General features: G+C 47.4%; 1 protein-coding gene across 4 annotated transcripts in view; it reads left to right on the plus strand.

Annotated features, from left to right (window-relative positions):
- BIRC6 (baculoviral IAP repeat containing 6) overlaps positions 1-27,491 on the plus strand; it is a 1,722,273-nt gene that overhangs the window by 211,372 nt on the left and 1,483,410 nt on the right. For all 4 annotated transcript variants that reach the window (XM_069234691.1, XM_069234693.1, XM_069234692.1 and 1 more), the window contains exons 12-13: positions 3,300-3,525; positions 16,404-16,564. In XM_069234691.1, the coding sequence (XP_069090792.1) occupies positions 3,300-3,525; positions 16,404-16,564 (387 nt within the window). The remainder of the gene's footprint in view (positions 1-3,299; positions 3,526-16,403; positions 16,565-27,491) is intronic.

Consider the following 27,491-nt stretch of genomic DNA (forward strand, 5'->3'; position numbering starts at 1 on the left):
ACTGTATTTGACCCGGATGCACTCCTCACTTGGCTGCCTGGGAGATATTTTTCGGGCCTTTGGGGAGGTATCAGGGTTCGGAATAACCTGGGGTAAATCATTAATATTCCTGGATGACACATGGGAGACAGACCGGACAATGACATTGTTGCTTAGAGTAGAGCTAGAGAAGTTCAGATACCTAGGTATCTGGGTCTCTGGCAGACCCCATATCCACTATGATACTAATTTACACCCCCCTGCAACAAAGGTTCGAAATAGAAATCAGACATTGGCAATCCCTCCTGATCTCATTGATGGGTAGGGCAGCACTTTTCAAGATGGTGGTGTTACCTCGCGTCCTCTACATTCTACACAATTCCCCCTACCCAATCCCAAACACATTCTTTCACAAAGTGGACTCTGGTACACACACTATTATGGTCAGAGGGGCAGCCCAGAATTAAATTGCGCACACTACAAAGGTCAAAATATGAGGGGGGTATAGCCCTGCCAAATATATAGGAAGTATTACGAGGCGGCACAACTAAGCATAGTGAATCAATGGGCTTTTGCTCCACAAGACGACCCAGCAATTAGAGGAGATAGGGAGCTGATGCACAAAAATAGTTACATGCATTGGGTACACAGAGGTAAACTGAACCCTGCATTTAGCCCAGCAACAAAGACTGTTATACAAATATGGAATAGAATCACTAGAGAAATGGGATGGGCCACACGTTTGACCCCAAGGACAGCTCTGTGGGAAGGGTCCAGATTACCTAAGATAAACTCCTTAATTGGATATAGAGGCTGGGACAACATTGGGACAACATATCTAGCTGACATATGGGATGTAAATGGGGTGGCACCTTTTTCACACCTCAAAACAGAATATCAAATGTCGGACACACAATGGTTACATTATGCCTGCCTACGGGCAGCCCTGAAACATAGTATCTCTGTAGAAGAGGAAACACAAGAAGCTGCCCCATTGGAAGTAAGACTTCTGGAGGGCGAGGTGGGGGGTGGGAGGAGGGGTGTGTGGGGGGCGGGGGGGTTTCTCCGGGTATTATCATCGTTATATATGTTTATATGACCATTGTGATATCTGAGGTGTAAGCATAATACTGTTGCAGCTGGATGTATCTAGAGCTAGAGACTGGTGAATCCAGGGTGATGTGGCTTCTGTGAATCACAACACATTTTATTACTGAAATTCTAAGTGTCCTAGTATGGGTAAAAGAAAAACACAACTTCTTCTCTTTTCTGTGACAAAAAATTCCACAGTTTCTGGCACCAGGAAATAGTCCTAGTTTTCTCTGTTCAAAGACTCACCTTGATAAGAATGGTATCTGCATCTGTTGGGGGCCTTTACCAGGGGACATAATAAGGCCAAGACTATGATCATATGGAGTTCACACTGACACAATATTGACTTCACGCTGCCACAGATTTGTCCTATCAGTAACAGCAATCCCAACCCCACACATGAGGCCCTCGTTTTATTGGTGGAAGTGTTGGAACAAGAGGTAGTTTGGGTTCTGCTTATTCACACACAATCTGGAGCTACCCTTCACAGAAATATGAGGAATTTCTTTTGTTTATTTTGTTTATGTATTTTTAACCTTTGCAGGGTTTTTGTTTAGTTACTAACAAGTAGTCTTAGAAATCCAGTGCTTCCCCAGGTGTCTATTTTTTAATAATGTTTCAAGTTGGTAGGTTTCCATATGTGCCAGCCAACCCCACACCCAAATACTGCAGCTACCCATGTCCCAATAATCGACCCAGTTCCAACCTTCTTTCTTGTGAGTTTGATGTTCACGTTCATAGGCCACTGCTGTTCCTGGCAATGCATCTAGGGGCATCTGCTTTAATTGGGAGTACTGTTAGAATGCAAGACAGCAGGAGATTTGCTAATATCTGTATTCATCTTTGCCATACGAAGGAGCTAGACTGAGAAAAAAAATCTAGAGTCTGGCTCATTGGTGGGGCACAGACATACAGTTACTTTCTCTCTCCATGCTTCTCTTGGACAAAGTAATTGGGAGGTGATCAGTTTGCATGAAACTGAATTAGGAAGTTGAGATTGGAAGTTAAGGGACTAGGTCTGACTCATGTCTTCTGTTGGGGATGGAGGGGTGGTGAAACAGAGGTTAAAAGAAGCTGTGCTCTACCCCTTGCACACTCACACCACCCACTGAAAAAAGTAGATCTAGCTGTTTGCCGTGGAGAGGGGTGTTGGAGGTGGCAACTGTGATAGCCCCTCCTGTAGCCCAGCCCACCAGCTTGATCCTAGGATGGGAGGGACTAGGAAATCCATTCTAGGTATATTCTATATGTGTCTGATGTTGTAAATGACGACAGAAGCATATCAGTGAGGCGGCCATGAAAGTGAGCATCAAAGCCACCTCGTTCTGGAATTTGCTGGCGATCAGATGAGATGGGATAAGGGCAAACTCCCTTCAACCACCCCTACAATGACGAGGAGCTTGCTCCTCCTTTGGCAGGATAAAACTTTGAAAGTGTCCGCTGTGCATTAACCCCTTGGCTGCCAATGTAGATGTCATGAGGGCGTCCTGGAGACATCTTTTCATGGCCTATATAAACATCAGTAGATCAGCTGAGGGGTTAATACAGTCTGAAAGTGTACTCACAGTTGTTGGCAAAAGCTTGTTTGAGACATCTTACCAACAGGCGCTAGTCAAAGAAGACAGGTGGCTGGCACATGAAAATGTATCTAAATAGAAATTTGTCGACCCTCTGAACCTGAGAAAATTCAGTTGTTATCTTAGCTGCTTTAAGAGGGAGTTCCTTAGAGAATATCCTAGCTCATCTTTCCATTAGATTTCTGGCTGAATGGTCAGTAGGGGTTGGTTTGCAAATCTTAATCTTCCAAATGGAAGGTTGGGGTCCAGTAGCTCAGCCAAGTAATCTGGTAAGCATCCACTTAAAATACATTCTAGCATTAATTGCAAATAAACTAGAGGGAAGCAGTGTGGTTGGTATTCCACTACAACCATGGCAGATTAGTATCTCACTTCAGCTGTGTGTGGAATATCTGAAACCGTTTGAAATCAGAGTTCTTAGTTGAAGAGACTTGGGGCCAGATGTAGCAAAGGTTTTTACCCATTCTGTGTCTATGGGAAAAAGTGTTCATACATATGGCCCTTGGTCTCTCCTTCACAAAGCAGAGAAAAAAATGAGTGCATTTCGAAGTAGATGTTACCTAATGTGGAGGTCGCTTTGGTAAAATTGTATACAATGCATTTGTGAGACAAGTTGCTGTCCTCTAATATTTTTGTCTTGTGCTTATTTAGGAGTTGATCTCCTGGTAGACCAGCCATTTTCACTTGAAACCTTAACGTCTTTGGTGGAGCTTACCCGTTTCGAGACCTTAATACCACGGTTTTCAGCTACTGTACCCCCATGTTGGGTTGAGGTGCAGCAAGAACAGCAGCAGAGGCGACACCCTCAGCATTTACATCAGCAACACCATGGTGATGCTGCTCAGCACACACGTACTTGGAAGTTGCAAACTGATAGGTAAATTGACTGTGCTAGTTCTGTTTGTGTAACATGTTTTAGTTAAAACTTGTAAAATTATTAATTATTTAATGCACCAAGAAGCAATATAGTCTACTAGATTTCTATTACTTCACCTCTCGGAAAGACTGGGCAAGGTAGAAGATATCTCTTATTGCTGCATAATTTATTTGGATTTGCATGGCTTTCGTATTCTCTGCAGTATGGACAACTATTTGCAAGAACAGGTTTCAACTTTTTATATTTAATTTCTCTGTTTGTTCTCCAGCACTGGATTTAAATGATGTTTGAATATTCCCCCATGTCTGGCTGGGAAATATGTAACATGTCTTAAAACGGAAGTGCCCAAGGGGCTCATCTAAAACCAGTCCAACTTACTTTTACCCTTAACCTCCTGTGCTGACTCCTCCCCCTAACTTTTCTTTCTTCAAGTTTCTTAGCACTATTTCAAGTGTTTTTTTTTTCCCCCAAGAGCCCTGTTGTTTTCTCAGGTTTGTATTGTTTTCACTATTTAAGGCTTTGGACTGGTGTCTGGTGCTTCTGCACTCCAAGTGCTTCCTGTTCAAGGCTGTTTACCTCAGGGAATGGAGACAATAGAAAAAGGAGAAAACAAGTATAGACTAGATTTCCTTGCAGCGATTGTGGATTGTTTTGCAAGTGCTTATTTGCGTAGAAATAAGAGCCATGAGGGCAAGTTCTTTGCTAAGCATTGGAGGTTCAGTAAATCTACCAGCATTCTTGAATGTAGCCTTACTGCTTCTGAAGGTGACCAATCACAGGCCCGCAATGTGAGGGAATTTCTGTCTGCCAAAAACGGAGAGCCCCACTGATCCTGTCCCGCTTTAGAAGTTGCCATGACATCCTTGCTTTACTCCTTTTATTTCAGAGAAACTGCTCTTCCTGAAGTCTTGCTACTTCTGGCAGACTTGCATATTGACCATGCTTACCTCCGCCAGGACACACAGCATATTCTACTTTCATGTCAGTAGCTACTTTTCCCTCTAGCAATATGTGGTTTCTGAACAATAAGATAAACAGTGTGGAAGAAGAGAGTGGGAGTTACACAAAGTGCATTTTCAGAAGTTTTATTGATTTTCCCCCATCGGTTATAGGCAGGGTGGCTCTAATGTGGTCAAGTCAGCTGGGGGCATGAGTAACTCATGTGTTTGGAATGAGTCTTTACTTATCAACCTAGTTCTTGCGTCTGTGATGTCTAGCTTCCCTCTAGTAAAGAGAAAAGAAGATGCCTCTCATAGCACTCATCACAAATTTTACATAGGCAAAACATTTTGAGTCCTGACACGTACCACTCTGAAGGGAAATCTGGTCCACTTACTTAACTAGGTGGTAATTGATTTGGTGTAACAATTATTAACCAGGTAATTATTACCAGGTATAGTTTTTTTTTATTGATTTTCCATTAAGACAACACAATATAGGATACATTGGTTGTATAATGATCCTAGAAATCATATAATCTGTATATTCATCCATCCATAAGTTGTTTTTGAAAAAGAACAAAAATGAATGACTATAGGTAATAACTCCCTAACCCTCCCTCCTTTCTAACAGCGTGTGCATCTGTGTTGTCTGGCCTGTATATGAATAAAAGTGTGAGAGTGGTGTGCGTCAGGGGGGCACAGGGTAACTAAGACTGTCAGTAAGACATGTATGAATTATAACTTTCTAAGAAAGTCAACCATCCAATTCCAAACTAAAGGGGAGAATCTCCGGCTGGTGGTTGAAATCATGCAACATGGCCGTCATGCCTGTACGTCTTCGTCTACTTTATTATCGGCGTCTACTTGTTTCATTCACATCTCTGAATGATGTATGTTTAGAGGGATTATAGGAGAGCCAGTGAATGGCTGTATGACGTTTCACTAGTGTCGAGTAAAGGAGGATAAACTTTCTTTTCAGTTTGTTTTTCGCAGGTGCAGGTGTGAGGCCTAATATAACCTGTTGATCCGTTAGCTGAAGTTGCCAATCAGAAGCCTTATTAATGTTGCTCAGTATGCATTCCCAGTAGGAAGACAACGTTGTACAATCCCATAGCATATGTAGGAAGGTTGCCTGGGGAACATTACAGCTGGAGCAGGCATTAGGGCGTATGTCAGATGCAGAAAAATATATTGTGTTAATTTGAAACGAGCATTGGAACTGGGTAGTGCACTCCTGTGTGAATACATTCCTAAACTTTCTCAGACAGGAGTTCTGGAACCACCGTTTCCCATTGAGCCTGGACCTGCAATGGAGCGCCTGTCACATTTTTGCGCAGCACATGATACATATGAGATACAAGACAACGTCCACTTGCCATTAACAGGAGGGTGGAGAGCGTAATGGTGCATGCAGGAGTTTTTGAAAACTATGCTAAAGCTCTCTCGCCTTCGCAGATGTTTTGCTATGTTGTAGAAATAGCCCTGGTCCTGTGCGAATTGTATCAGATGCCTCCAGCATAGGGATGAAGCTGCCCTCAGGATAAAGATCACCTAGAGTGGTGCAACCTCCCTCCTTCCAATGATGGATGGACATAGATTCTGCAAATTTGCGAAATGGTTGTAGAGCCCATATGGGCGTGTCTGGGGCATACAGAGCCTGATGGATAACCCTAGTGACAGCGTTCTCCCATATACTAGTCACTTGTCATATTCGATAGAGAGTATTTGGTGGGAGTCTAGATCCTCATCAGGAGGGACGGTAGTTTCTCTCCCATATAGGAACATCTCAGTAGGGCTTTCTCCCAGGATTCTTCTGGAGAGAGACAATGTATGGTGTGTTGCAAATGCGCCGCATATATTATAGATATGTATTCGGGACTTCCACCCCACTTTCCCCCGTGTGCGCCGCAGGGTGAAGAACTGTTTCCGCCTGCCCGCCCTTAGAAAATCGACAATGCTGTTGATTTTCCGGAAGTATAACCTAGGGATCACATACAACATGCCCTGTAGGGTGTACAGACAGCGAGGGAGCATGATCATTTTTGTTATGGCGATTCTTCCCATGAGAGAAAGACAATTCTTACAAGAATATTACAGAGGCCTTGGAGCCCAGAGATCATTCTCCTTATTTTAATTTCATGAGATGATATCTGGGTTCTCGGATAGCACACATCAGTGGTTTGCCAAGGTATCAACAGTTTGGGGAGATTCCTGCAGGCTCGATTGGACAAGAAACCCTGGGGGTACAGTTTAAATTTGGAGGGATGAACTCTAATGGCTGAGACATTCTCGAAGGCCTGCACCGCAGATATGAGATGGGGCACCGATAACGATGCATTACGAAGATATGCCAGGGTGCCATTGGCATAGAGGGAGACCACATGAGTGGTCTCTCCAATTGGGATGCCCCATGGATATAATGCTTGACAATGCCTCTCAGCCAGCGCAAAAAGTAGTGGTGAGAGGGGAAACCTCTGCCACATCACCCTATGGAGAGTAAAAATAGATAACACTTTCGTTGCAGTTCTCACTCGAGCACAGGGGTCCGTGTACAGGAGCTGAACCAAGCATACATAGACTAACCTGAAGCTGAATTTTCTCAGCACCTGCCATAGATATTGCCGAAGTAGGGAATCAAAAGCTTGCGCTATATTTAAAAATACTAAGGCCACTTCCTCAGGGTAAGACGGTGTGGAGTGATAGGCATGGGCCGATCGGCGCAAGCTGTGTATGGTGCTGCATTTAGGTATAAACCCGGATTGGTTAGAGTGTACTAATAAGGAAATATGAGGAATAAGGCAGGAGGCTAGGACACCACTCAACAATTTAACATTGATCTTAAGTAATGATATTGGTCTATATGCAGATGGCGTAGTGGGGTGCCTGCCTGACATAGGAACCATGATTATAAGAGCCTTGTGCATTGTAGGAGGGAGCCGGCCACGTGCAGTGTTTCCCCATATACCTCTAGGAGTTTGTCCGCGAAAGTATTGGTGTATTTACAATGAAATTCCACAGGGAAGCCACTGCTACTGTGAGTCTTCGAAGTTTTAAGAAAATGGATTACTGCGACTAGTTCCTCCCTAGCAATGGGTTCGTCTTCGGTCCTCTTGGGCAAGTGTAAGGAGAGTCACCCGGGAGAGAGAGTCTAAATGTCACGTGTGTATATGTGGCGGTGAGGGGGGGCATAACATAAGCTGAGATGGGAGTGGAATATGTAATTAATGGCACTTTGAGAATAGGCCAGGTGGCCATTGGTGTCAGTCATTAACAGGATAGTGCTATGAGAATTTTTCTGTTTTACCAGCCTAGCCAGCATAGCTCCGGACTTATTGCCTTCTGTGTGAAGACGCTGACGCAGAGCTGTGTGTAGATGTTTTGCTAGGTGTCCTCTTGCATCTGGCTACAGTCTACAGGTTTTGCTCCATTAGTCTAGGTGGCAGGGCTCGGACGGAAGATCCCATTCAATTGTCCCCCAAGTCTTTTTCGAGGGTCTGAATATTCCTCTTTAGGTGTTTGCGAACCCCATATTTTATTTTAAGACAAACACCCCAGAGAACAGAATTCATTGCTTCCCAGTTTGTCGCTTTATTAGCGGATGTACCCCAGTTTTCTTGGAAATAAAGAGACAATGATTTAGTGACTGACTGTTCAAAAGGGTGATCAAAAAAAGCGTCCGCATGCATACACCACATTGGTATGGGTGGGCGTCTAGTGCGTTTCCCAAGGGTGAGGAGTACCGGGTGAGTGGTCAGATAGGAACCACAGAAGATGCAACATATTGACCACATCTGGGGCCAAACTCTCTGAAATTAAATAATAATCTAAGCTACTATGAGGGTCTGCTGCGGCGGTATAGCAGTAGAACTGTAGTGTATCAGGGTTATAAATCCCCCTCACATCTTGAAGTCCCAATTCCCTCATCTACTATGTAGTCGTCGAGGTGAACGGGTTGCCGTTCAAGACAGAGTTGCGGTCACCCGCCAGTTTAGCATCTGCATTGAGAGAGGGAATGGCAGCCTGGGCTATTGATGTGTAAAAAAAAAAAAAAAAAACGCAAGGAGAATCAAGGTTGGGTGAATGCACATTAAATATTCCAGGTTCGGGCACACTAAGTCCACCTTCTTCCTCTCCCCTCATTAAGGTCCTACGAGCCCCCCCACTCCGCCTCCCAGCCCAAATAGGCAAGGTGAGAAGACTGTTCAGCTGACAGAAGACACCCACATGCAGCGGGCACAGTGAATTCTATATCACATACAGGCATCAGGGCAGAAACACCTTCTTAGACTCTATTCGTCCCATGAGTGAAAGTGGTAAAGTGTTCCAGAACCGCACAGATGCTTACAGGGAACTGATCACCTGCTCAGTATTCCCCAAACACTCTCAATAACTCTAAGGTAAAACAGCTCATCTGTGTAGAGTGACATGATGTGACATGATGTGCCTAGTGTGACCCAACTCTGCCCTCCATTCGTGCATAACCCTTCGTACCTGTATTGGCAGTGGCTCCACATCCAGGGCAAACAAATGGGGCAACAGTGGACTTCCCTCTTGTGTGCTGCGATCTATGTCCCACCAGGCTCTGACTTGTGCCCCTGTCATTACCTTTAACATACCCCCTGTCCACTGTGTCAAATGCCTTTTCAATACCAATTGAAGCCAGCACCATTTCCTCCAGGCTGTCCTCTACCTCATGCAGCACATGAGCAAGGCGCCTCAGGTTCAAGGTTGCACTGCAACTGGGAATAAAGCCACACTGATCTACATGAACCAGCCCATTCATCACCGGGCACAACGGATTAGCCAAGAGTTTACATAATATTTTGATATCAGAATTTATCATAGTGAGGTGATGATATAAGGCAGGTTCAGAGGCAATCGATCTCGCCCCAGCTAATGAGGAAAGCAAGGAGGAGTCATCCTCCAGCCAGGACAGCCCCTAAGGTATCCTAAGCTGAGGTAACCCCTGCCTTAGGAAATCCTCCATCTTGCTTTGGAGGATTCCCCCCAATAGGATTAGGGATGTGCCCCCCTCCCCACAGGGAGGCTGCACAAGGAGGGTGTAGCCATCCTCAGGGACAGTAGCCATTGGCTACTGCCCTCCAGCCCTAAACACACCCCTAAATTGAGTATTTAGGGGTGACCCTGAACCCAGGGAACCAGATTCCTGACGACCTGAAACAAGAAGGACTGCTGACCTGAAAGCCCTGCAGAGACGACAGAAACAACAACTACTACTGATTTGGCCCCTGCCCTACCGGCCTGTCTCCATACTCAAAGAACCTTCAACAGCGACGCATCCAGCAGGACCAGCAACCTCTGCCCACTCAGAGGACTGCCCTGCACCCAAAGGACCAAGAAACTCCCTAGGACAGCGGCTTTGTTAAACCAACAAAGAAACAACCATATTTAAAGGGACTCCAGCCTCACTCCGGAAACGTGAGTCCCCAACACTCTGCACCCGACGCCCCCAGCTCGTGTCCAGAGAAACCAGCACTGCAAAGAGGACCCCCAGGCGACTCCAACGACGTGGACGCCCCGAGATGACCTCCCTGCACCCCCACAGTGACGCCTGCCGAGAGAATCCAGAGGCTCCCCCCTGACCGCGACTGCCTTGGTAACAAAGAATCCGACGCCTGGAAGAAGCACTGCACCCGCAGCCCCCAGGCCCGAGAGAAACCAACTACCAGTGCAGGAGTGACCAGCAGGCAGCCCTCATCCTTGGCCATTCGGTGGCTGGCCCGAGAAGCCCCCCTGTGCCCTGCCTGAATCGCCAGAGTGACCCCCGGGTCTCTATTGATTTCAATCTAAAACCTGACACCTCCTTCACACACTGCACCCGGCCGCCCCTGTGCTGTTGAGGATGTATTTTGTGTGCCTGTTTGATTTCACCCCCCTCCCCCCAGTTCTCTACATAAAACCCATGGTCTGCTCCCTGAGTACGCAGGTACTTACCTGCTAGCACACTGGAACCGGAGCACCCCTAGTCTCCATAGGCACCTATGTTATTTGGGCCCTACTTTGACCTCTGCATCTGCCGGCCCTGTGTTGCTATCAACCTCTAAGGGAAACCCTTGGACTCATTGCACACTGTCTCTCACTTTGAGATAGTATAGACAGAGCCAACTTCCTACATTTGTGGATCAACAGTGGGGTCTAAGACTTTGCATTTGCTGGACTACTCAGCCAATACCTGATCCCACAATAAAATTCCCAAAATTGTCATAAGAAATTGATTTTTGCAATTTGACTATTTTCCTAAATGTTTCAAAGTCCTGCTAGGGCCTTGTGTAAGTCCCTGTTAGCATTTCTTTTTAAGTGTAAAAGTTTGTAAAAGTTAGGATTTAAGTTCTAGAAGTAGTTTTTAGTTTCTTAAAAAGTAATCCAAACTTTTAGAGTGATAATAAGTCAAACAGATGAGATGGTGGTCGAACTCAACCTCACCCCTTACCTGCATCTAGGGATGTCAGAGTTAAGGTCTCTCTGTAAGACAAAAAAGATACAAACTGGGTCCAACCCTAACAAGGCAAAGCTCCAGGAGCTCTTGTCAGAGTTTACAAGGGACCACCCCTCTGAGATGAGGATACTCTCTCAGATGGGGAAATTAGTGAACATGAGGATGAACTCACCCCTCCTGTCCTAATTAGGGAGGATAGGGCTCCTAGAACCCTGTCCCCACAAATAATAGGCAGAGAGCACGGTTCTTCCACAGGGGAGTCCAGTAACTCTAAGCATTGAGGGCAGCCTCAATGAAGAGGATATCCTTTTAGCAAGGATGGCCAAGAGATTAGCTTTGGAGAAGCAGCTCCTAGCTATAGAAAGGGAAAAACAAGAAATGGGTTTAACACCCATAAATGGTGACAGCGACTTAAATAGGGTCAGAGAGAATACGGACATCCTAAAAATCCCCAAAGGGATTGTAACTAAATATGACATCACCAAGTGTTCACTGCTTTTGAGAGGGCTTGTGAAAACAGAAAAGTAAGCAGATCTCACTGTGGAGCGCATGGGTTCCGACGTTGATGGCCCCTTTGGCTTGGGGATTTTAACTGTGTATTGTAAGGGGAGCAAGATAGGCAACACTATAAGACTGACACAAAGCCTTGAATGGCTTGAGGGGGGTGCCATGTCGACTTAGTCATTTTCTCCCCACCAGAACACATAAACTGTGAGGCAGTGTGCATGTGCTGAGTGATGGGTCCCCAGGGGGTGCATAATACATGCTGCAGCCCTTAGAGACCTTCCCTGGCCACAGGGCCCTTGGTTCCAGGGGTACCAGTTACAAGGGACTGACCTGTGTGCCAGGGCTGTGCCAATTGTGGAGAGAAAGGTACAGGTTAGGGAAAGAACACTTAGGCAAAACGTTAGGGGGTAACCTAACATTAACATTTTCAACGCCAACAGTGCCATTTTCCCACAATGCATAAATGTTAAGTAAGGAGACAGCCCTCCCATCAAGCTTACCCTGCAAGAAGACTTAACTACCCTCCACATTAGCTTACACGTTACTGAGCACAAATGGTGTCCCCGGAGCCCCCAGATAAGTACTCCCCTAGTGTAAGTGGATTAGGAGGTGTGATACAGATATCCCTTCTGTTTCTTGGCCACCTTAATGATCTCCATGTCACTCAGGTGCATCTCCTGGAGACCAGCAATATTTACCCTGTTGTGCTTCAAGAAGGACAAATAGTCTACCAGCCTTACTGTTGGGGGTGGGGGCACGGGGGGTTGCTGGAGCACTAGCTCTAGAGCCATCCGGGTTTCACTAGGCGGCACAACTAGGCCACAGGAATGCGGGTGCCTGTCCGCACTCAGAATGGTGCTACCATGGTGTAGAATCCTCACAATGACTGATCTCCTAACTAGACATCTGTTCCCGGATCAATGGCTTGCTACACCTGCAATGGTTTATGGCTCAGGGTTGCAGGATTATGGATAGACTCGCCAGGAGCCATCTTGCCAGACCACCACTGCCCCCGCCAAATGTGGAGAAACTTTGTCGGTAACCACCCCAGCAACTCACAGGGGACCATCGCTCCATTTTGCGGCAGGAAGTGCAAGCCTTTTTAGCCAAAAGGGCAATCAAGAGGGTGCTGGTTCCAGAAGTAGTGTGCAGTTGTTTTCGCTATTTTCTGGTGCCCAAGAAGGACTAAGTTGTTCTGCCTATTCCAGACTGCTGCCCTCTCAATGTCTTTTTCCAGAAGAATTTCATAATGCTCATCCTGGCCCAGGTGGTGTTTTTTCTTGACCCTGGAGAATGGATGGTGGTGTTGGATCTGCAGTACCCCCATTTCCTTATACCAGTCCTGCCGGCCCATCAACAGTAACTTTGGCTCATTGTGAGGGAGGAGTATTTTCAGTTTGCTTTGCTCCCCTTTGTCCTCATCAGTGTCCCTCAGGTGTTCATGAAAGTGATGGCAGTGGTGGCAGCACTCCTTCGAAAGTCAAGGGTGCTAGTCTTCACCTACCAGGACGACATGCTGTTGAAGGTGGGCTCACCCCAGGCAACTGCTTACCATCATCTGAGCCACTCAGGGCACAGTTCAGTTTTGTGCTTTTCCACCAGGAAAGAGAGTGTAAGGCATTCAGGCTATGATCCCTACCTTTCTGCCTTGATCCCGGATTCCAGAGGGGTCGACTGATATGGCTGCTGGGATTGATGGCATCCTGCTAGTCAAGCACGCTAGGTGGCCTATGTGAGTCCTGCAGTGGGATCTGAAGTCCCTATTTGCCCACCTTTAAGGGTATCTCTCTGACCATGTTCAGATTTCGAAGGAAACTGCAAAGGATCAACAGTAGTGGCTGCTGAACTGTGTTTGGGTCAGACCTCTCTCTCTTCCCTACCCAGAGCTGACACTGGTGACCGGTGCATTGTTTCTGGTATATGGTGGCCATCTTTGAAAGATGGCTATCAGAGGCAGCTGGTGCCCAGCTCCACATCAGTATTCTGGAGCAGAGGGCCATCTGCCTGATGCTGAAAGCCTTACTACATCTATCAAAGGAAGGCTGGTACAGGTGTTCACGGACAAAACCACTGCCATGTGATTCTGCAGCAAATAGAGCAGAGTGGGGTCATAAACCCTGTGCCAGGAAATGGATTAACCACAAAGGAATCTTCCTGATGGTGAACAACCTGGCAGAATCATTGACTGCCAGGGCAGATGAGCTCAACTGTCGGTGCCTAGCGGATCAGGGATGACAGTTACATCCTCAGATGGTGCAAGATCTCTTCAGCAAATGGGGAAAATCTTGGCTCAGTCTGTTCGCGACTGGCAAGAACGCACGAGGTCTGCACTTCTGCTGATTGCAGTTTCCAAGGTTTATTTCGCTCAGAGACACGTTCCCCCTTGAGTGGAACTCTGGACTCCTGAATGCCTTTCTGCTAATACCACTCCTGCCTCGATTTTTAGCAAAGATCAGGACAGGCCATGCCATGCCCAAACCATCCTAGTGGCTCCAGCTTGGACATGGAAAGATTGGCATCCAGAACTCCTACATTTGACCATTTCTCCTCCAATCAGGTTGCCTCTCCCAGAGGTCTTGCTATCACAACAGCAGGCAAGATTCTGCACCCAGGCCTTCACAACTTCCTCCTTGATACGTGGAGATTGAGCTGTGGTAGTTGAACAATTCTGACCTACCCCCAGAGGTGGTAGTTGTCATGATGGCAGCAGGCATCCCTCAACGAAAATTGCCTGTTGCTTAAACAAATTTGTCACTTAGTATGGCACTTGCTAGGTTGACCCTTCTAAGCTAAAATGTTGAATGTTTTATTGTTTGACCTATCTCTTGCTCAGCAAGGCCTTAGTCTGTGAACAGTTCAGGGATATTTTTAGGCCCTCTTTGTTTAAATCACCAGTTGGGATGCGATTTTTGAAAGGATTGCAACATATTTCTCCTTTCTCTCTTTGTGGTGCCCCAATGGAACCTGAATCTCATCTTGACTGACTTAAAGTTTGCTCTATTCAAGCCACCTCATATCTCTTCTATGTAGCTTGTCAACATTAAAACGGATTGCCATGGCCTCTGCATGGTGTGTTGGTGAGCATCAGGTGCTGTGAATCCACAATACACCACTTCCTTCCGCGATAAGCTGGTTCTGCGAACTAGTGCTTCCTTTCCACCAAAAGTTGTCACTGTTCCACGTTGGTCAAACAGTCTAGCTGCTGGTGTTCTAAGCTCTGCCTCACCCCTTTGAGTAGGATAGGCTCCATTGCTTGGACCCCAGACAAATGCTTGGTTTCTACATTAATCATACCAAAGACCATGGAGTGGATGATCAGCTCTTTGTGCAGTTTGCAAGAGCGGAAAAAGGCTGTGCAGAAACATAGCATTTTGCGATGGATCGTTCTCTGCATAAGCATCTGCTATGCACTGGTGAAGAAGCAGCCTCCAGAAGGCTTGCACACCCGCTCTATCAGGGCCCAAACTGCTACAACTGGGTGAGCATGCAAAGTGCCTGTCCTAGACATTGGCCAAGAAGCTACGTGGGTGTCCCTCCATACTTTCACGAAGCACTGTTGTCTAGGCAGAAGGGTTTGCCAAGAGGGGCATTTTGCCTGCTCTGCCCTGCAAGACTTTCTGGTTAGGTACTGCTTTGGTATCTATTCATAATGGGAGGAATCTGCAGCTTGAAGTCTTTATCAGGAGGACAGCTTACTTGCCTTCAGTAGTGCATTTTCTGCTAGAGACTCGAATTAACCGCACATTCCTCACTGACCCTCCCATCCTTCTCATTCTATGATTGCACTGTACCTCTTACTGAGATTCCCAAGTCTAGGAATCTGCACACTGGCATTTTGCTTTTGGGGCGCCACGTCTGGAGACAGTGAGTCTCGAAAAGCAACTGAGATCTGCCTGTGGGGTGGTCCTTTTATCAGCCCGCGCATCACTTCCGGCAGGAAATAACATCGGTTTTGAGCCACACAGCACCACCTGCCGGTGCAGAGGCACTACAAAAGGTTTCCGGATCCAGTCTGATTCCTGAGGAATATTCAGTCTGAGGTATCTGCAGATAGATAATCTTTACCAGAAAGAGCGTTACCAAACATAAGTAACTTTTTTTTTTTCTAAGTAATTGCAAACTTGTTTGCCCATTATGATTTTAAGTATCATGGCAACAGCGGGAGCAATACCAAAATAGTGTGCAGGGTGTTTTTTCGAAAGAAAATTGGGTTGCTTTAACTCTGTGTGCACAATTCCGGATTGTAAAGACAGTTTAATTATCAGTCAGTGTATTTAGCTCTGCTCTCTTTTAAGGGATACCCATTGCAGCGAGGCAGCCTAAGATAGTCATTGGAATTTGTATGATGAAGGATGTGCATAATCATTTCAATTCTGATACCTTAGTTCAAAATGGGTTGTTCTGAAAGCTGTCTATAGGTGCTGTAATGGAGGAAGCTTTTGACCGGAGTAACATTTTTTCCTGCATTCATTGACAGTGCTGTCAGTTTGAATAATGTACATAAAGGGGCAGTGAAGGTGACTGAGTAGCACGGGCATTCTGATTGTTGAGTCCCAAGGATTTATTGGACAGAGGAGTGGTTATAATGGTTGGAGTCATCTGACCCTCACTCTTTGCAGCACGACTTAAAGCTGTGCCTTAGGTGTAGGTAATTAGTTGGGTTTGCTGTGACAGAAGTGCAGAAGCTTCTCTTGAATGACCCATGGTTTGGTCGGGAACAAAACCCTTCTTCACTGCGATAATAAGGTGTGCAACTGACTGTGCATGGGCCATAGATAAACTTATTGGGGTCACTCACGTTGTGGGTAATCAAGGACACAACAATATGCTTGGAAACACATTTGCCCTGTTGGTGCATGATTACTCACAGATTGCTTTGTGGGTGGTCAGGGGTGCAGCTTTTCTTCTTGGGTGTACTGTGGCATGATTCTCTATTTTTCAGATTGAGTGACTTAATATTTTTTTTTCCACAGCAACAGTTGGGAAGAACATGTCTTTGAGCTGGTTTTGCCGAAAGCATGCATGGTTGGACATGTTGATTTCAAATTTCTTTTGAATTCAAACATCACAAACATTCCACAGATTCAAGTGACACTATTAAAAAATAAGGCACCAGGATTGGGAAAGGTCAACGGTAAGCATAGTTCATTTGCTTGCCCTGAAGAGTCTTGTAACAATTTGCTTTGCACAAATCCAGATTTCCTTTCAGGTATTAATTAATTGGGCATATAAGCTTTGAAGCCTGGGTAGCCTGTGTTCTTTTTTTCTGGAATGTTTTGTTTCTGGAATATTTCTTGCTGAGGTTAGAAAAGCTAATTGCTTCTTGTGACAAGCTGTTTTTTTTAACATCACCTAGTGTATAGTTTGACATTTTAGGTTTGTTCTAAAGAAAGTTTCTACACAATACCAATAATTTCGGTGGGCTTTGGGTCACCTTGTTGCTTAACTTTAGTTGATGTTCTATCAGTCTCATTGTGTTTTTTCCTTCCTCTTCTTGTTATTCTTTCCCCTGGAACACATTTACTTTACCATCCTTTTGACTGGATAACATTTATCCTTCCACTACTTTCATTCAGGAAACTACTATTTATTTGTTTTTCTTTCAGAACTCCATGGGTATGGATATGTGTTCTTGCTGACTGCCCTGTCTGTTTCTTTTCCCCTCTGTAACCCCCCCACCCAACTCTTCTCATTGCTCCTCCCAGCTTGTCCATTGCTTCTCCTGACCTGCTGTCTTACTACTCCCTATTTAGCGTTCCCTTTCTTGCCTTCTACTCCCCCACTTGCTCCTGCTTTAAATATATTTATTTGTATTAGTTTTCATTTTTTCTATGCCCCATCAGCTGCAGTTTGCTACCTGGGTGCTCTTTAATATAGATTGTTGTTCTTGATTTTTCCCTGCCTAATCCCCCTCATTTTCAGCAGCCTCCTGTATTTGTGCTTAGGTGTAGAAGGTAAGGAGTGACTTCAAGTCCACTAATCTGTTTCTGGCTGCAGTAGCGGACTGTCGATGGTGCTCAATGTCTGTTCAGCATCTTTGTTGCTGTCCTGCGCCGAGCAGCATCCAATCACTAATTATGTGGCAGGCTTACAGAGCCAGTGCACTTTAGTACTGCGTCCTCAATCTCTGCACCTTTTAAACCCAGCTGTGACTCCCTCTTCTGGGGTCTTTCCATTGTTTCACGTTGTGCTGCTCTGAACCAGGTAAGGGATAAACTAAACGGATTGTGAATTATAAGCCAACAGAATGTTGTATTCTGATAAATTTAGTTTCAAATGTAATATTGTAAGCATGAGCTCAGTATCCCAGAGTGCAGTTAATTAAAAAGTCATGCCTGGTTAAAAAGGCTTCACGTTTATTTCTTTATCTGTAGTGTTTTGGACCAGACTGGATATTGAAAAGAAATGCACATAGGACGTTCATATCAATGTTTATATGACTGCCTTCTCACCAAAATGTTCTTTAAAGCAGTACCAGTTCGTTTTAGGAACTGGTACTGCTTTAAAACAAAGTGGTTCCCCGCCGCTGCAGCTCCACCTGCCCACGCCCCTGCCACCTCTGGTAAGTCCCTTCTCTCTCTCCTCTCCACTTGGCCCCCCTCCTGTTATTTTCTCCCTCTACACTCTGCCTCGCGCTCTCTCCTCCTGTGTATCTCGCCCTCTTCTCTCTTCCATTGAGCTTTCTCCTCCTGTGTATCTCGTCCTTTTCTCTCTCCCTTTTCTCTCTCCCATTGAGCTTTCTCCTCCTCTGACTTTTCTATCTGTCTTGCCATCCTCGCCTTTTCTCCAGTAATTTTGTTCTGTTTCTCCCTTTTTCACTTTTCACTTCTGCACTTTTCACTGTTTCACTTTTCCCGCCTCCCCGCTTCCAGTTTTCCCGCCGCTGCCACCTGTGCGGCCCCGCTCCCATTTGTCGTCCTCCCCCCGCCCCTCAGCTGACCCCTCCTCCCCCCTCCCCTCTTATGGCAGCCGCTGCGTGGCAAAGACAGCGACCCTCGGGTAGGTCGCTTCCCCACTGTTGCAGCTCCACCTGCCCAGGCCCCTGCCACCTCTGGTAAGTCGTAGGTGCTCCTTTGCGCTTTATCCTGTCCTTCCCTTCTCTCTCTCTCCTCTCCACTTGGCTCCGCTCCTGTGATTTTCTCCCTCTACACTCTGCCTCGCGCTCTCTCCTCCTGTGTATCTCGTCCTCTTCTCTCTTCCATTGAGCTTTCTCCTCCTGTGTATCTCGTCCTTTTCTCTCTCCCATTGAGCTTTCTCCTCCTCTGACTTTTCTATCTGTCTTGCCATCCTCGCCTTTTCTCCAGTAATTTTGTTCTGTTTCTCCCTTTTTCACTTTTCACTTCTGTACTTTTCACTGTTTCACTTTTCACGCCTTCCCGTTTTCCCGCCGCTGCCACCCGTGCGGCCCCGCCCCTGCTCCCGCTCCCATTCGTCGTCCTCCCCCCCCCCCCGCCTCCCAGCTGACCCCTCCTCCCCCCTTATGGTGGCCGCGCGCAGTGGGTGCGCCAAAGGCATGCCCATCTGCGCCTGGACCGCACCCAGCGCCAGAACCCCTGGCCCCCAGCGGTCCCAAAACTCCCAGCTCAGCTATGATGCCGCCTCCCTCCACGCACTCAACCCCGGACGAACTACCACCTGCTACCAAGCCAGCCCGAAACGCACCCATGGACCCTTCGCCTGTCACACATGCAAGCTATCCTTCCACCGCGACTGCAATCCGTCCACCAGCCCACGCTCCAACAACCACCTCAAGTGCATCCTCATCAACGCACGCTCCGTCCACAAGCACGCCATTTAACTATGGGACCTCCTGGACTCCACCGCACCAGACGTCGCCTTCATCACTGAGACCTGGATGAACGCCTCATCGGCCCCGACATCGCCCTAGCCATCCCTGACGGATACAAGATCACCAGGAAAGACCGCACCAACCAAATCGGAGGAGGAATCACCATCATCCACAAGAGCTCCATCAACGTCACTACCTCCACCGAAGACACCCTCCTCGCCGCAGAACATATGCACTTCCAGATCCACACCGACCCCAGGACCACCCTCAGAGGAACCCTCGTCCACAGGCCTCCCGGCCCACGCGCCCCATTCAGCGAATCCATCACAGATTTCATCTCCCCGCACGCCCTAGCCTCACCAGGCTACATCCTCCTCGGAGACCTGAACTTCCACTTGGAGAAGAACAACGACCCCAACACCACCACCCTATTTCGCCAACCTCGGGCTCAAGCAACTGGTGAACACCCCCACCCACATCGCCGGACACACGCTCGACCCCATCTTCTCCGCCAGCAACCACGTAGCCTTCAGCCACTCCTCCGAGATACACTGGACTGACCACAGATGTGTCCACTTCACCTTCAGACGCAAGACCCACCACCTTCGCACACAACCTATCCCCCGCAGACCCTGGAACAAAATCTCCACAGAACAGCTACTCTCCACTCTGAACCATAACCGACCTGCCATCACCTCCGACGCCAACAACGCAGCCCTCAAACTCACACAGTGGATCACCAACTGCGCTGACAACCTCACCCCCCCCAGACCTCTCCCAAGACAGACCAACATCAGGAAACCTCCTTGGTTCACAGACTCCCTCAAAGAATCCAAGAAAACCTGCCGTACCCTCGAAAAAACCTGGCGCAAAGAACACACCGCAGAAAATATGTCAGCCCTCAAAACCGCCACCCGCGAACACCACCAGCTGATCCGCTCCACCAAAAGAGCATCCTTCAAAGAAAGACTGGACAAGAACACTCACAACAGCAAAGAACTCTTCAACATCGTCAAAGAGCTCTCCAATCCCAACGCCAGCTCCAACTCCATCACGCCCTCTCAAGAACTCTGCAACTCCCTCTCTACCTTCTTCCATCGAAAGATCACCGACCTGTACGACAGCTTCGGACCACAGATCCCACCGACCACCACGGAACTCGTAGCCCCAACCATCACCCTCAACACCTGGACACCCATCAGCACCGAAGAGACTCAAACAACCATGAACACCATCCACTCCAGTGCCCCCTCGGACCCGTGCCCACATTACATCTTCAACAAAGCCGACGCCAGCATCGCCCCCTATCTCCAGAGCATCATCAACAGCTCGTTTGCATCTGCCACCTTCCCTGAGAGCTGGAAACACGCGGAAGTCAACGCTCTCCTAAAGAGACCTACGGCAGACCCCAACGACCTGAAGAACTTCCGCCCCATCTCGCTCCACCCCTTCCCAGCCAAGGTCATCGAGAAGGCAGTCCACAAGCAACTGACTAACTTCCTCGAAGACAACAACCTGCTCGACCCCTCCCAGTCCGGCTTTAGGGCCAACCACAGCACGGAAACCACTCTCATCGCAGTCACCGACGACATCCGAACACTACTAGACAACGGAGAAACAACCGCCCTCGTCCTCCTCGACCTCTCGGCTGCCTTTGACACCGTCTGCCATCACACCCTAATAACCCACCTCTGCTCCACCGGTATCCAAGGACAGGCCCTGGACTGGATCATCTCTTTCCTCTCGGACCGATCCCAAAGAGTCTAACTCCCGCCCTTCCGCTCGGAACCCACCGAGATCATCTGCGACGTCCCACAAGGCTCCTCGCTCAGCCCTACTCTCTTCAATGTCTACATGAGCCCCCTCACCGACATTGCTCGCAAACACATCATCAACATCATCTCCTACGCTGACGACACCCAGCTGATACTCTCCCTCACTAAAGACCCAGCCACCGCCAAAGCCAACCTGCAGGATGGATGAAGCTCAGCCGCCTGAAACTGAACTCAGACAAGACGGAAGTTCTCATCCTCGGAAACTCCCTATCCGCCTGGGACGACTCCTGGTAGCCCACAGCCTGGGCAATGCACCAACCCCTTCAGGCCACGCACGCAGCCTCGGATTCATCCTGGACCCCCTTCTCACCATGACCAAGCAAGTCAACGCCGTCTCGTCCTCTTGCTTCCACACACTTCGCATGCTCTGTAAGATCTTCCGCTGGATCCCCTCAGACACCAGAAAAACTGTAACCCACGCCCTTGTCACAAGTCACCTGGACTACGGAAACACCTACGCAGGAACCACCGCAAAACTTCAGAAACGTCTTCAGTGCATACAAAACGCCTCTACACGCCTCATCCTCAATGTACCCCGCCACAGCCACATCTCCGCCCACCTGAAGCACCTGCACTGGCTACCCGTCAACAAAAGGATCACCTTTAGGCTCCTCACCCACGCACACAAAGCCCTACACAACAAGGGCCCTGAATACCTCAACAGTCGCCTCACCTTCTACACGCCCACCCGTCATCTTCGCTCTACCAGCCTCGCTCTTGCCACCGTCCCTTGCATCCGCCGAACCAACGCTGGAGGGAAATCCTTCTCCTACCTGGCAGCCAAGACGTGGAATTCCCTCCCTACCCACCTCAGGACTACCCAGGATCACTTTGCCTTCCGGAAGCATCTCAAGACCTGGCTCTTCGAGCAGCAGTGACCATTCCCCCCCACCCCCCAGCGCCTTGAGACCCTCACGGGTGAGTAGCGCGCTCTATAAATACCATGATTGATTGATTTGTGAATATTTTGGGGTGCTGTCCTTGCAGGCCAGACACAGGGAGTTGTTATTATTGACCTGCCTAATCAGTAATCATCTGTCAGTTTGTGCTTCCACCCAGCCTTCCCCCAACCCCACCTCACCTCACCTCAACCACTGGAGATTTTGCGAAGCAACCCATTAGTACAAAATTAAAGACTGGATGCAAAACTTTTTTTTGCAGTTTGCAAACTCTTTTTCTCACCGTTCTTTTGGTACATTTGGCCCCAGGTTGCATGTTTGTAAGTCTTTAGAACTTACCCATTTTCATGAATAGGTCTACATGGAGACCACTTAATTTATTTAATTATTTTTTGCTTCACTTATGTCCTGGCTCTTTTCCATTTTCCAGTGTGTAGCAGAGATTCGGACTCTGCTCTCCAGTACAGTAAATGTGTTAATCTTTCATATCATTCTCCCATGCCTGCTACTAAGCACATCGTGTGCTTTGCTTCTTTCTACAGTGTGAATGAAGACCTCTTTTTGTTACACTTCTAAGATTTATAATGTGGGTACTGTCTCAATATTCCTTGATCTTTTTCTGAATTTATGGTTTAGTTTTGCTTTGTTTCCTCCCTCTTTTTATACTTCAGCACCTGTAGTAATTCTGGAAGCCATAGGCATTATATTGCACCTTTTATGTTATTTTTTTTTTTTATGCTGATCCATATTGCCTCTTTGTCTATCAGGGTGCAGTCTTCTTGTGTAACCCTGTGTTCAATATGTCTCTATGAAACACGCGTGTCTCTGGCCAAAATAGTCTGAAGCAAAGGGAAAGAAAAAAAAAATTAAAAAACTAAGACCAAGTAGGTAACGCGACCTAGCTTCTGTAAAGGCCTCCTATTTATAGGACAAATTCTCTCACCCAACCCAAGGTGGCATGCTTCATCATAGGGAACCTCCTTTGCCTGTGAAAACTAACCACAGTGCGGCCTACAACCCCCTTCCACTAGGAGGGCGGATTTCTTACGGATGTTTTAGAAGTATAGCCAGCCTATAAAAATGTGGTGAGAGGGCAGAGCTTAAACCAATGCAAGAGAGAAGAGCGATGTGCATTAAAACTAACTACAGAGGAGTAAAAACCAAGACAGGATAGGTGTAGTCTAGACCTGTCTGTTCACATTTAAAATATAAATAATAATAATCAACACTTTTCCGTCTTTCACCTGCAACAGAGATGATGTGGCTTTCTTCGGGACTTAACATGAAACTTGTACCTTAATTTGTGCTCAAACCTCATGAGAAAAAAATTGTGCAAAATATATACAACTCTGTCCAGTGGTCCTCAGTTGTCACCAAGCCTGTTGGAAAAGTATATGCAGTCTGCTGGCAGAACATTTGGAAGACAGTACATGAGGATTTATGATTATAGCTATGCCACATCAATATATATGTTACATGCCGAACATCCTGCAAAAGGGTCTGTTAGAAATGGGGTCTCTAGATGGCGGTTGGTTTGCACTAGGGACCCTCACTCTAGTCAGGATAAGGGAGATACCCGCTCAGATAACCCCTGTTCATCCCCTTGGTAGCTTGGCACGAGCAGTCAGGCTTAACTCAGAAGCAATGTGTAAAGCATTTGCACATAACACAGTAATAAGTGAAAACACTGCAAAAGGACGCCACATCAGTTTTAGAAAAATAACCAATATTTATCTATATAAAACAAGACCAAATACGATAAAAATCCAACATACAGTAAGAAACATATGAATTCTGTAAGATTTACTCAGAACTACAGTTCCTTGAAGTTGATAGCTCCACCTGGGGCTATCACGGCGTCGTGATCAACAAAACCAACAGTGCAGGCCGCCGTGGCGTTGCGGGCCAGCTACAGTGTCAGGTAGACCCGCAAACAGTACCTTGGATTTGCAGGGCGTTGTGATCCTCGTGGTGAGCTCCGGAGAGCGGCGTCGGGGGCATCGGTTCTGGAGTCAGTGCAGGAGTCGTCAGGCCGTTGAAGTCACGCACCTCGGGGATCGAACTCCGGGCTGATGAAATCCAGTGCGATTGCGTGGATGGCATCGGGCTGCGTTGCGAAGTGGGACGACGCGACGTGCGGTGCCCCACAGGTCATGGTGCAGGCAGTGGCTCGGTGACGGCGTCCAACGGCGTTGGTGAGACCAGGGCTGCGGTGTGAAGCGGGGCGGTGCAATGTGCGGTGTCCACAGGTCACGGTGCAGGCAGCAGCATGGTCGTTGCAGAAGCGCTGTCGTCTGTAGGCCCAAGCCAGCGGTGCGGGACGGGACGGTGCTTTGTGACCCTCACAAGCGGTGTCACAGGCCACGGTGCAGGCAGGATGCCTGGTGACGACACAGGAGTCGACGATGCTGGTGTCGGCGGACCGGGGCTGCAATGCGGGATGGGACGGTGCTTCGTGTACCTCGTGAGCGGTGTCCACAGGCCACGGTGCAGGCAGGATGCCTGGTGATGACACAGGAGTCGACGATGCTGGCGTTGGTGGACCAAGGCTGCAGTGCGGGATGGGACGGTGCTTCGTGTACCTCACAAGCGGTGTCCACAGGCCACGGTGCAGACAGCAGCGCTGGTGTCAGCAGGTGCGGCTTCGCTGGGGATGCCCAGGCTGCGGTGTGAGCAGGTGATGCCAGAGTGAGGGGCCTACAGGTCGTGGTGTGAGCAGCGGCTCGGTTAAGTCGTCCGATGACTGCGTTGGTGAGACCAGGGTCGCGGTGCGAAGCGGGCCAATGCAACTCTGTGCGGTATCGGCTGGTCACGGTGCAGGCCAGCGGTGGTGTTGGCGCCGTTGCGGTGGTTTCTCCTCTTGAACAGCACAAAACACACAGTTCCCAGTGCTGCAGGTCGAGGAAGCTGAAGTCTTTGGTGTCCTTGAGACGTCCAACAGGAGGCAAGCTCTACTCCAAGCCCTTGGAGAATTTTCTCAAGCAGGGCACACAGCAAAGTTCACCCTTTGCACTCTTTTCAGTCAGAAGCAGCAACTGCAAGCAAGTCTAGCAAAGGGACAGTACTCCTTCAGCTCTTCTCCTGGGCAGAGGTTCCTCTTGATTCCCGAAAGATTCTAAAAGTCTGGGGTTTTGGGTCTGCTTCTTATACCCAGTTCTGCCACTTATACCCAGTTCTGCCTCTTATACCCAGTTCTGCCTTTGAAGTTAGCAAACTTCAAAGCAAAGTCTCAAGTGTTTGCAAGATCCTTCCTTGTCCAGGCCAGGCCCCAGACACTCACCAGGGGGTTGGAGACTGCATTGTGTGAGGGCAGGCACAGTCCTTTCAGGTGTGAGTGACCACTCCTCCCCTCCTGCACAGATGGCTAATCAAGATATGCAGGCTACACCCCAGCCCCCTTTGTGTCACTGTCTAGAGGAGAGGTGTGAACAGCCCAGCTGTCAAACTGACCCAGACAGGGAATCCACAAACAGGCAGAGTCACAGCATGGATTAAGCAAGAAAATGCCTAATTTCTTAAAGTGGCATTTTCAAACGCACAATCTTAACTAAAAGATGTATTTTTAAATTGTGAGCTCAGAGACCCCAAACTCCACATATCCATCTGCTCCCAAAGGGAATTCACACTTTAATCAGATTTAAAGGTAGCCCCCATGTTAACCTATGAGAGGGACAGGCCTTGCAACAGTGAAAAACGAATTTAGCAATATTTCACTGTCAGGACATATAAAACACATTACTATATGTCCTACCATAACCATACACTGCACCCTGCCCTTGGCGCTACCTAGGGCCTGCCTTAGGGGTACCTTACATGTACGAAAAAGGAAGGTTTAGGCCTGGCAAGTGGAAACACTTGCCAAGTCGAAGTTACAGTCAAAACTGCACACACAGACACTGCATTGGCAGGTCTGAGACATTATTACAGAGCTACTTATGTGGGTGGCACAACCAGTACTGCAGGCCCACTAGTAGCATTTGATGTACAGGCCCGGGGCACCTCTAGTGCACTTTACTAGGGACTTACCAGTAAATCAGATATGCCAATCATGGATAAATCTCCTACACACCCACAGTCTTTTCTCCAACTAGGAGCAGCTGCGGTCGCCGATGTGTCAGGGCAGGAGATCTGTTAGCCCCTGGGAGCTGTAATCTAAGCGTTTCGTTGAATAAAAGTCCTAGAGTATTCTCCCTAAGAAAGAAAGAAAAGCCACATTGGCATTCATAGCTATTCTATCCGTAAATTACATCTGTATGTCAGCCATATTAACAAACCAGTGTTGTGTGAACATTCAGGCTAATAGAGTAGCACAAGTGGATTGGAATTCTTAGAGACAACAATTTGCTAACACATCCACTTAAGTCCAACCTCCCATGTAATCCGTGCATAGCATGTGAATCCAAAAAATGATTCACACTGCAAAATGAAAAGGGCACTTGTAAGAACAGTTTTGCAGATCGAGCAAATTTCTGGATTCACGTGTGACCTTCTTTCTTCCTTCCTTCTAGAGGCGGTGTGAGTTTTGAAAAGATGCAAGAAGGCAAATCTAGAATGCAAGAATGACATCAAAACTTCCCGGTCACCACAAAAGTGACAAAATAATCTAAAGATGGTCACCAGTCAGGAGGGCATTATGGGGATATATCTGGCCTCTTGGATGATGGCTGTAGCCATGACCTATGGGTTGACACGCAAAATAAATTAAAAATGGCATATTTGGGCACTTTGGGACCCAGTCACAAAATGTAGGAATAGTGCACAGCTTTTGAATCCATTAAATTCTTAATGCTGCACCTTTTTGTTCCTATTACACATCCGTGTCTGTAGTGACCTGACCTGATCGTAGCAAAACCCCTTAGTGCTGATATATTTAGATTCTTTCATGAGACTTCCTCCTTGTTGGTGGTAGTATCAGCTGAATGCATAAGCTGCAGGCCATCGTGCCTCAGATCCTTTAACAATTTTCCATTTCATCAGAGTCTTTGTAAGGAGTAACCATTCTTGTGTTCCAAAATTGCTGCCGTTTATACACAAAATAGAAGATTGTTCTGCCAGCAAATATCCTCATCCCTGTTTAACTCAACTCAGGAATCATTATTCACTTCAGACATAAGGCTTCAGCTTTTATTTGAACTTTACCAGGAACTTGTTTTCTGTTAATGATGACTGTTCTTGTCTTTTGGAGCAATGATGCAGGTTGAGCAGCTGTAGAGACCACCATTGTCCTGTACAAAACGACATGTATTGCCCATTTTCAAACCCTTAGCGCACAGTCCAGTTCCACAGTCATGACATGTTGCAGACCTCTGCTAGCCTACTGTCAGCCTACCTCACATGCAATGTGCTGGTAATATGCAGTACAGTGGAAGATTTGGTCAGGATGTTCTGCAGAACATGTTTAATAATAAGCTACCCCTGTGTTACCTTCTCTACAGTTCCCATTTTCAGATACTGTGGAATCTGCTCTCAAAATTGGATGGCATGGGATTGACCCAGTACTTGAAAGTAAGGCCAACTTTCCAGTATGGGACTCAGTTA

The sequence above is a fragment of the Pleurodeles waltl genome, chromosome 5 (genome assembly GCF_031143425.1).
Source record: "Pleurodeles waltl isolate 20211129_DDA chromosome 5, aPleWal1.hap1.20221129, whole genome shotgun sequence".
NCBI classification, from domain to species: domain Eukaryota; kingdom Metazoa; phylum Chordata; class Amphibia; order Caudata; family Salamandridae; genus Pleurodeles; species Pleurodeles waltl.